Source organism: Lepisma saccharinum, chromosome 5 (genome assembly GCF_977018435.1).
Source record: "Lepisma saccharinum chromosome 5, izLepSacc3.1, whole genome shotgun sequence".
NCBI classification, from domain to species: Eukaryota; Metazoa; Arthropoda; class Insecta; order Zygentoma; family Lepismatidae; genus Lepisma; species Lepisma saccharinum.
The window spans coordinates 34199015-34209945 of record NC_139233.1 but is presented as its reverse complement, the minus strand read 5'-3'; the positions used below and the strand labels follow the sequence as shown (position 1 = coordinate 34209945).

Below are 10931 nucleotides of genomic sequence, written 5' to 3'. Positions count from 1 at the left end.
CAGTGCACATAGAATACAAGTTAAAAATGATGGATGAACGACTTGAGGAAGAATGAAACCGATAAATATAAGATAAATGCATTAAATTTTAATTAGAATATGTTGTTATTTTTCTTTATTCATTATAACACTTAATTTTCTCTTAATGTACTAATGAATACAATCAGAAAAATGCCAATATGTACGTACAGTTGTGTGAGGACTCAGTTTCTGATTTCGAAGAGGTTTCAAATTACTCTTCATTTAGCTCTGGAGGTGAATGTCTGGGTTTTGACGAAGAAGATGAAAATGTATTATGCTGAAAGTAGACCTGCACATTACTTTGTATTTGAAATACTGTGAATTAATTATAATAATCAGTCATAATAAGTTAACAAACTGTGTACGCTTATTAATATATATATAGCTATAATAAAGTGTAATTTTGGAGTTCTTTAAGTTTGTCATCAAGTTATTATGTAACATCTGCATACAGTTTTTCGACAGTTCTTAAGTAAGGTGCCAGGAGATTTTACGGAAACGATGACATAATGTAGGATTCTAGATCTAGACGAAAAACAATCTTTAGAAAGGTAAGTGCAGCCCGCGGCCCTTGCCTAAATTGGCAAATTAAATATTAATGGAATAATGATCATCTCGAAGAAATATATCCTCGAGTTCATTTTCGAATTGTTCATATCCTTTTTACTATTTAACCCTGCTTTTACATAAGTCGTTTTTCTTCGATATATATTATCAAATGGAAAACTACCGACCTTTTCCCAAGGACATAATTCCATCTAACTTATCATATCTTTCATTTTCTCTTGATCTCAAGAGGCAAGCGTTGAAAGATTTTTCACACACTGCCTTAAAGCATCACCATTTTGTCCAATCTTGTCATTTTTAGAAAATCCAGGATTGGCAATTGTAAACTTCACTCATTCTCAGCAAAGACAACTTACAGAAAAACCATGCTACTTTGCGGTGCTGTACTTACCACTTTTTGTTTAAGAATCACTGGAGACACATTTACGCATCACACACAACCCATAAACGCTAACTTTTAACGATTTGCAGGACAAGTGAAAAACAAATTCAGTGTGACAACACATCGTCAAACTGTTTCTAACAACAAACTAAGCCAAATAAATAAATTTATGGATACGTGGGATGTCTGAATAAATAAATAAGGTTTATTATATAATTTACTTTATTTAAGAAAAATATTTAATTATATAAACGTATGTACAAAACTGAGGTATATACAACATGAGCATGCTGGAATCACAGCTGACGCTTGATGAAGATGAGTAATGATGTAGACTTCTTTCAACATCTCCCGTCTTGCAGAGTGGAATGAGTCTTTAGGATGATGCTTTTGTAGTTTATTATTTGGCAACGATTTTTACCTATTGAAGGAACACAAATATTGAGATTGACGATTTTATAAGCGATTAATAAAACAAACATAATGGTGCTAGAACATTCATCTTGCTTACTTACAGTATCAAAAATACTTAGAAATGTTTAACAAATTGTATAGACCAAAAATAATGATAGCAATCTCCAGACAACATACTCATATTATTATTGTTGTGTGTGCACATTTGTAATCGTAATTGCACTATCTACTTCTTTATCTTCGTAATGTGTAAAAATACCCAGAGGAAAAATAATAGAAGGACTTGGGTACATGAAAAATAGTAGGCTATATCCATGAATTTCATAAGAGAAAGATATTAGATATGCTCTACCTGACAAGCTCAATTCTGTCTTTGTATATTTATAGTGTGGTAGACATTCAAGTTCAGAGGTACGGAGACAAATTGTCTATCACTGTTTCCATCCCCCCCCCCCCCCCGCATTATATGCGTTTCGATGGGATGGTTTTGTACTGTAATGTGCTCTTTCTTATTGATAATTTGGTTTTAATTTTTGAACAGCTCTTTGCCAAAGTAGCCTAATTAATGTTATTAAAATTCTCTCAAAGCTTGTGTAAATCTACTTTAAGCACATATAGGCTAATGGGGACTGGGCCCACAGTATAAAGTAGGATCCGAACCACTGTATGTCTCCATCGGGTATTGAACTCGGAACCCAGTGATTACAAGGCGAACGGCGTTACCACTATGTTATCCGGGAGGCTGGAGATGAAGTTGGGCATTGACAATGTGGGTTGTGCATGGTATCGAGACAAGATGAGAATATACTTGACAGAGTTTCGAGTTGTAAATGAATGTCTCGTCCTCAGTTTGATCTCGATTTATAAACATCTATTTAGTTCTCGTCTTAGTGTTGAAGAGCAAGTCTCGGTCACGTCTCGATTCTAGAGTCTGGAAATAAGTAGCAGAAACAATATATACATCGTGCCAACACACATACTTTCACAGAGTTTAGAAATCATTAAGGCAAACAAAGTTTCTTATTTTCTTTTACTGCTTGACGCCTCGTTTCGACGCTACAAATCCTAAAAGAAAAAACATTATGTTTATTCTGATTTCTTGCAACACACAGCACAGGCTTATTGGCACTTCGTAATTACTGTATATGGTTTATCTATAAATAAACAGATGTTAATTGAATTTTAATGTCAATGGATAGTTTAAATAGAATATTAATTTTTGTGCAAGTTATCGAAATCTTATGTTATTAGTCATGGAAAGGCTATATCTATGTGCGAAGAAAATGAATGGTAATTTTTTAAAAATATCACATTGAAGTCTCGAACGAGACCGAAAGTCTCGGTTTTACAAGAGTCTCTGGAAAAATCTGGCAAGTCTCGAAAGTTAGGTCCATATATTATAGAAGACAGCCTCGGTCTCATATGATCAATTACTTTGGTACACGACTGTACACTCTCAAACTGATTTTGTGATTCTTCTCAATTATAGTATCCCACATGAGCCTACGAAAGTAGTATATACATATGTTACCGAGACAAGACAACATTAATGCTACACATGAAGAAATACATATAATCTATCCATGGCGATACTTGAAAGGGGGTTCAGGGGAAATCTCCATCTTGGTTTCTGCATCTTCCTTCTCTGATTGTAAATTCTTGGCTCCTGGAGCATGGCACATGTACATAATTTATATAATACCTCAGGGGTTCGTAACAAGTTACTGCTTTCTTTCCTTCACAGGAAATAACACACTGAATTTATGTATAAGTACTAAGACCAACCCTTGGTATGCTCAATAAATGTAATTGTAAAACAAATTGTATTTTGTCAAAGCTTCTCGGACAGTAAATCTCGGTTTCGTCTTGAATTTGCAGACGTTTGTCTCCCCCCACTATCTTGTTTGAATTTTTTTAGCACAGCTAGGCTAATCGGGACTGGAACTATAATTTAAAATGGAAGCCGAACCGCTGTGCAATGTGCCTCTACCAGGTATCCTCTCTGTCTTCCTTCGCCATATCTGTAATGTACCATACCTGAAAAATAGACTTGTCTGTTATGCACTGTAAAAATAAATAAGTTGAAGAAATATTCTTACTTTAATGAGCAGCGTAAGGTGGTGGTTCTTCTGCATGGAAGTTGCCCCAACCAGGTGGTTTGTACTCAAATGGAGCCCACTCTTTCGTCCACACGGGTCTCCACACCCTCTTCCAGACGGGCTTCCACACCCTCTCCACTTTCCACTCCTTCGTCCATTTGGGTTTCCAGGAGAGCTTCTTCTTCCACTCCCCCGTAGGCTTCGAGATGATCTTGTTAATGCTGCGAGAAATGTGTTCATTAGTTATCCTAGTCTAGAGTCAACAACTAGTTATCAAGCACATATCTAGAAATATATCTCGAGAGTAGTCTGGACTAAGTGTCTCAGAAATAATAATAATAATAATGATGATAATAATAATAATTATTATTATTATTAGTATTATCTATGACAACCAAGTACATCACTAAGTCAAAATATGAGAAACAAAATTCCACAATTGAACATACAAATATAAAATTGCACAATAGATCGTACAAAATTATATAGCCTATCATAAGTTCATATTGGAGTTTTCCACAAGTTCAGCTATGAAACATCTGGCCTTTTTTAGATTTACTAGTATTGAGACATTCGTCGTATTTCACATAGGAATTTTATAAGATATATTATTAAAAAAGTATTCACTATCCAATTGAAAAGACAACATCTTATACACAATTTATTTTCTTTTTCAATTTTCTTTTGGTTTTGAGTTGGTGTTTTAAGTCCACTTTGTGCACAGTAAGGCTAATCGGGACTGGACCAACAGTTTAAAATGGAATCCGAACCACTATGTGTCTCCACCGGGTATCGAACCCGGGACCCCTTTGATTACAAGGAGGCGACGCTACCACTGCGCCATCGGGGAGAACAGTTTTCAATTTTCTTCTTTCTTCTCAAGTTTAAACTGTGTTAGCCATTCGGAATAGTGCTGTTCATAGTAATTCTTCTAAACTTCGTACATAGCAATCTGATAAAAAAGTTTCTGATCTGATTCTACTTTTTGAAAGTAACTCTTGGCTGCTAAGAACTATACTTCATTCTCATATTCCAGAATTGGACTATTGTTTTATGCAGTTATATTAAGGTATGAAAGAAATAATAACATAAATGTTTAAATTAATATGTTAATATAATTTATAAGTTTATTCATAATAATATGTAAGCTAATTTATGTTGTATTGTTAATACTACATACATGAAAAAGTAATAAGACGGAATAAAAATAAATGTATAGTGGAACGTACTCATTATCTAGCTTACATGTATCAAATATTGCCAAAATTTGTAAAAAAAAAAAACTGTCGTGACGGAAATTAATGTCAAAAAGGTAAAGAATTGAATATTTTTTGAATAACAGAATAGGATGTTAGGTTCAGTTAACGAAAAGTAAAGTTCCTAATTAATATTTGATGAATGTTATTTAAGTAGTAGTGTCCATAAATCTTATTTGATTCTGGCATTCAAAGCCGCATGATACTAATCTAGCCTCAATACGATATGATTTGATTTTCTTGTTTTATTTTTGTCTAGTAACTTTTTTATTGTTAAGTAATTTCTTATTTGTAAATTCAAATTATTATTAATAGTGCATTCTTGTATTTGTATTGAAAACATCCGTGTCGGAGTGCTTAGCATAGCACAGCGCACTACATCAGGAGTTCCGGGTTCCAATCCTGACCTGGACATGGGTGTTCTTTGTGAGTGCCCCTGCATCAGTTTCATCACTCATCCTCATTTTCGCAACTAGAGTGCGCGTCAAATCTCCTGCATATGGCCTTTTACTTTGCGTTTTGTGCCTCTTGGCTAATTTGCGAAGATGGGGATGAGTGATGAAATGATGAATGGACATTCACAAACAACCAAGCCCGACCAGGATTCGAACCCGGGACTCTTGGCGTCGCAGCGCGATGTGCTAACCACTCGGCCACAGGGTCGGGCTGAGGATAAATGGAGTCTCACAGAAAAACACATATGGTCCAGCCTTTCGTGGCGGGATTGTGAGTCAATCAGTCAACGAATTCGGCCAGCATTCTTCTAGCGACGGAAATGTTAATGATACTAAACGCATCTAGCTGGTTGAAAAGTCCACAACGCTCTTTCGCTAACCATGTGGAACGAGAGTGAGAGGCAGGAGAAAGAAGGAAAGGAGAGAAACGCCCACCGAAGAAAGTAGGTAAACGAGCACTTGACCACTTTCCCCAGTGACCAACCATGGAGACCTTACAATGACCTTTCTATTCAGATGGCTGAGTATTGTCGATTTATGGAGCTGCTTTTGTACGGCAAGAAATGCACGAAAGCATTGGCAATCTAAGATAGCGTAATGTCTACGCAGACATAGGCAAAACCTCGGAAGAAAATGATGAAGTTCTTTATATCATTTTTTAAAAACAGAATACTGAAATCTAGTTTTGTTCTTAATTTAATCCTTAAGAATCACGATGTCCGGAAGGGGGGGACAAAGGATGGCATGGCCCCACCTGGAAAATGAATGTCAACCTAATATTATACTATATTTCACAAATATAATTTAATGTCAGTCACATTAACTTGGTTAATATTAGAAGAGCGTTGCAGGAACATGACTTCAAACTGTGGAAGTATTTTTTGAGGGGGCAATACTATTATGGGATAAAATATGTTTGGTCTGCCAGTGTTGGCAAACTTAGCAGTCACGTCTCACCTCATGTATGGACAGGTATGTCTCGTCTAGGGTTGTAAATGCCCATCTCATTCTCGTTTCGATCTTGAGGGTCCAGTTTCGGTCTCGTATGAGTCTCGAAATATTTAATATAAGCAAACAAGTTTTCTTAATTACGTTTTTATGTTTGACGCGACGTTACGACTACGAACCCTCAAAAAGGTTAATTAATTTTGTGCTGAATTTATGCAATCACACTTCACAGGTTCACAGTTCTCATGGATTAATCAATTCTCAATTACGATAAACAAAATGTATGAGCTATCGGTAAATGTCCAGGTAGATTGGGGATGGTGAAGACTCCGCATAGTACTAAAATTAATTTTGGTTCACGAGAAAAGGTTCAGTTATCGTCTATTACAGATAACCAGTCTTGTACGAGACCGAGAGTCTGGGTTACTAAGTCTTGGTCTCGTTCTTGTCACGACTATTACAAGTCCGTCTCGAGATTTTTCTCACCTCAAGGCTCTAAACCTATGCGTGTAGTTGACCTCATGATATTGGATCAACATTAGAAGGTTGAGGCTTTCCACGCCGAATGCAAAAGTATTAAATCATTCGATTATTCATTGATCAATGAATGATTGTTATTGAAACTCACTACTTCCTTTCTACCAGAAGCTTGATGCATTTCTATTTATAATTATCGTTCGGCTTATCCCGCACTTAAATTTTGTAAACAATGATATGAAGTCATATTTTATGGTTGACACATAGAATTATAATTCTATTCATATTTATAATTCTATTAATGGCTCCACCCTCAATTCTGTTTACAATGATCACCTAAACATTGGCATGTCTCTATCAGCCATCTATTGGTTAACTAGACATAAAGTTTCTTCATTTAGTTTCGAATAAAAGATGGCGTAATAGAATATTATTTCTTTTATATTTTTCTTCAACTTGATTCAATGCTCTACTTCCCTACCTTTTTTATAAATAAATAGTATAGAAATAAAATTCTTAATTTATCATTAAATGTATTGCAAAAGAAAATTCATCGCCTATAGAAAGAGAGAAGGACATTTGATTCGTGATAGTTACTGTTTACAAACTTTTTTTTAATAAGTGGTTGATAAAATGATCTTTGACAATAAGACATTGAATTATAAACCACATTTCCCCTTCAATGAATATTTCAAAAGAATGTAAATTCAGGAAATTATAAATAAATGTATGTTATCACATCCAAAATCATTCAATTATTTCAACTGAACAGGTTCAGAAGATAAATCGCACAGAATATTTAAAACATTTACAAATTGCAATAATATATATATTACAAAAACTTCGTAAAGATATCGTGTGTAACAAGACAACACCACAGCCACAGGTGTTTTGAAAAACGTGGGTGCCACTAGCGGGTAATGTTATATGTATTTACGTATAAATAATACAAATCTTCACACACAACGTGATAATAACGAAATTATAGTAATATTAATTAGCCATATCTTTTCACAAATATGGACTTCCGCGTAGCCAAGTGGTTAGCGCCTCTCGCCTTTGGTGCGAGTGGTTCCGGGTTCGATTCCCGGTGGATGCCCCAAACATTTCGGCGTTGACCCAGCGTCGTGAGGACAATTTGTCACGAAAGTCAGAAAACTGGCCCTTCAAGGGCTGTTGCGACACGGAGTTTTAGTTTTTTCACAAATATAACTGAAATAATGAACATTTGTTGCTATTGATTCTTGATTGATTGAGTTGATGTTTTTAAGTCTACTTTATGCACAGTAAGGCTAATCGGGACTGGACCTACACTTTAAAGTAGGATCCGAACCACTATGCGCCTCCAACGGTAATCGAACCCGGGACCCCTTGATTACAAGGCGACGACGGTACCACTGCGCCATCGGGGAGGCCCTTCTATTGATTGTTGAAACAATTTCAAATGATTATGAACTAACTATATTAGTTCTAAACTTTCGAATTGTACAGAAAGCTTTCCCTTTTAACTCGCATAAGGTCAGGATTGTTTGCTAGGTGAATAGGTTCGTCACGTAGACTATGGACTATCAAAGCAACAAAGATTTTGTATAATACTTACTACTTTTTAAAAAAGACTGGGATGAAGAGTGCTTCACTCACAACGATCACAGCCAGCAGTGTGCAGAGGATGTGCTGAAAGAAACAAAGTAGTTCCTCAGTGTTTCTATTTGCTTTGAACTATTAAAGAGAGAGATGCATTTAGTTGAGCCTAACGCTTACGCAACGTGTGAGTAAATAGAGGTTTGAAAAATCCTAAATAGCTCCTAGATTTTGCAGCAACCTGGATCAATAAATAAATATAACTAATGGATTTGTACTTGACTGGAACTTTAAGAAAAACAATATGTCCACAGTTTTTCCATAGTTCAACTGAGAGCAAAATAAAATAAGCATGAAAAAATGTATGTATATTGGCATTAACTTCTCTCGTCTGGCTACAGGATTTACCAAGAATTTCCTCAGATACTCAAGGCAGATGCTGGATGGTCTCCCATTTTTTTATCACTTTCCATCTAGTTGCGGCTAACCTAAGAGTAGCTACAATAAGTGACGTTAAATATGCTCATCAAAATTAACCAACCACCTTCCCTTGCTTATCAATTATTACAGGACGAAAGGCGATACGTGAGAATAGTTTTTTTGAGCATAATGTGATTTTGTCGAAGATTTATAATAAATATTTTCAGACAAGAATTGTTTATAAGATATGTCAATATAGAACCATGCACAAATCACATCTCAGTGTAAATCCGTGCAATAGAGTTATATTGATATTGATAATTATCTGATGAATTACTGTTTTACCTCATTACACACCGTTAATACTCAATACTGTTATATTTGAGTATAATTAATGATCATATATACTCTCCACAAGCAATCATGAAATGATACAGATAAGTACATTATAATTTGTATGATTATAATCCGGACTCTTCTTAAAACGATAAATTTCTAAAGTTTTAATATACTTGGCACTTCATCAATTCGAAGACAAGATGGGGAAGAAATTTCAATTTTTAAATTGCAACGTATTTGTCTCATCTTTCCTTGAATAGTTCATATCAAGGCTAGAATCACACTTGCTAACTCTTACAATACTTGCATAGAGCATATTACCTATATATGTACATATAGATTCCCTACATTACGTTGTTATATAGTCTATACAACTTTCAAAAGCGTTATCACTAAACACAATTAGCTACAAAACTTCATTAAGCACCTATGACTGCTACAATTAATCAGTTAGGTAAGTTACTAAAAAAGGTAACACGTTATAATTACCGTTACTTTGTCACACAATTAGGACATATAACTATCTACATGAGTACCACATCTGTTCTATTTAGTGCATGTTTTCCCTGTCTAATTTTACATGAACAAGTTGAAAACAACACAAGAAAACATATTTTGTCCTGGCAAATAATTCATTCAGCTCGAATTTAATTAAAGTATCAGAAGTAACGCGAAGCACCGCTATAATTACTAACTAAAGTACATAAACTCTCACAGCGTTGCAAACCATGTTTATTAATATACATTCCTAGGGACGAATATAATTTGCTACAATAACCAAACAAAATATGCACAAAGATTTATTAGTCATCATACTTTTTCTGATGCCACTACAATGCCACTGTTGGCTGTTGAGCTGTATATTCTTCAATTTTCACTTCTTCTCCTCTGGGAAGAATCCATATGTACATTTTATTTAAGTCCAGGTTTTACAGCTCATTGGTATAGCAAGGGTTGGGATGATATACATTGAGCTCTAAATGCTGTGACAAATTCTCCAATAATGAGAGCTGTGCATGACACTAGTTACATAAAAAAAGTTTGGCTTCTTTCTTTAAAAAAATGACAAGTGGCAAGTTATGACAAGTATCTAAGGTTGGCAACTTTGGTCCCAGTGATCCCTACCCATCTGCTTTTTGGTGCATTATTTACCACCCAAGCACAAATGCACACCCCCAAGGCACAAAATATGACGTAAGGACTCACCAGCGCCCGCATGGCCAACACTTTGCCTCCAACAGCCACTGGGTCCTCGTTCGTAGTAGCCTTGAACTTCAACCAGTTGTCTTTTATACGAGGATGGCCGTTGTAGGTCACGCTGCGTGAGGAGAGGCTGTGGACCACTTTCTCCACACTCCACAGGGTCTCACAACGGTTATTATGACCTCGCAGTTAATTTCAGCGAAAGAAATGGTGATATTCGTTTCAAATTACAGGGAATTTCAGGAGCCAAATTGCAGATGGAGAGGCGATGGCCGTTTGTCCAAAGGCACTACCTTGGTGGCAGATCAAATGCCCTTGGCTATTGAAAAGTGAAAGAGCATCATCATTTTGCAGGAACAGCCACGCATTTCTTTTACTAGTTTTAAAATTAGAACTATAATAACTAGCATTCCTAAACCAGAAGGTTTATGGCTGCAGCAACACAAGCCTTCCATCTGTCCTTACCCTGGGCAAGATCAATCCAATCTTTTCCATTCTTACCGATTTCCTTTAGGTCCATCTCAACGTTATCCCTCCATCTTCATCTTGGCCTTCCTACGGTCTCTTACCATCAGGTTTCTCAACAAGAATCCTGTTAACTCTTCTTTCCTCTCCAATTCGTGCCACATTGCCTGCCCACCTAATTTTTCGTGATTTAATTCTTCTAATAATATCTGGACAGGAACACAAATCGTGCAGTTGTACATTATGAAACCTCCACTCACCCGTCTCCTCATCCCTTTTAGATCCAAATATTTGCCTAAGAAAT

The 10931-nt window shown here is 35.8% G+C and overlaps 1 protein-coding gene across 1 annotated transcript; it reads right to left on the bottom strand.

Annotated features, from left to right (window-relative positions):
- Window positions 1–1180: 1180 nt before the first annotated feature.
- Window positions 1181–10211, bottom strand: LOC145988318 (uncharacterized). The gene is made up of 4 exons (XM_083123179.1): window positions 10166–10211; window positions 8220–8293; window positions 3484–3704; window positions 1181–1391 (listed from the first exon to the last, which is right to left on the bottom strand). Exons 1-3 carry the CDS (start codon window positions 10175–10177, stop codon window positions 3485–3487), a joined length of 306 nt encoding a protein of 101 aa, XP_082979305.1. The 5' UTR covers window positions 10178–10211; the 3' UTR covers window positions 1181–1391; window position 3484.
- Window positions 10212–10931: the final 720 nt, after the last annotated feature.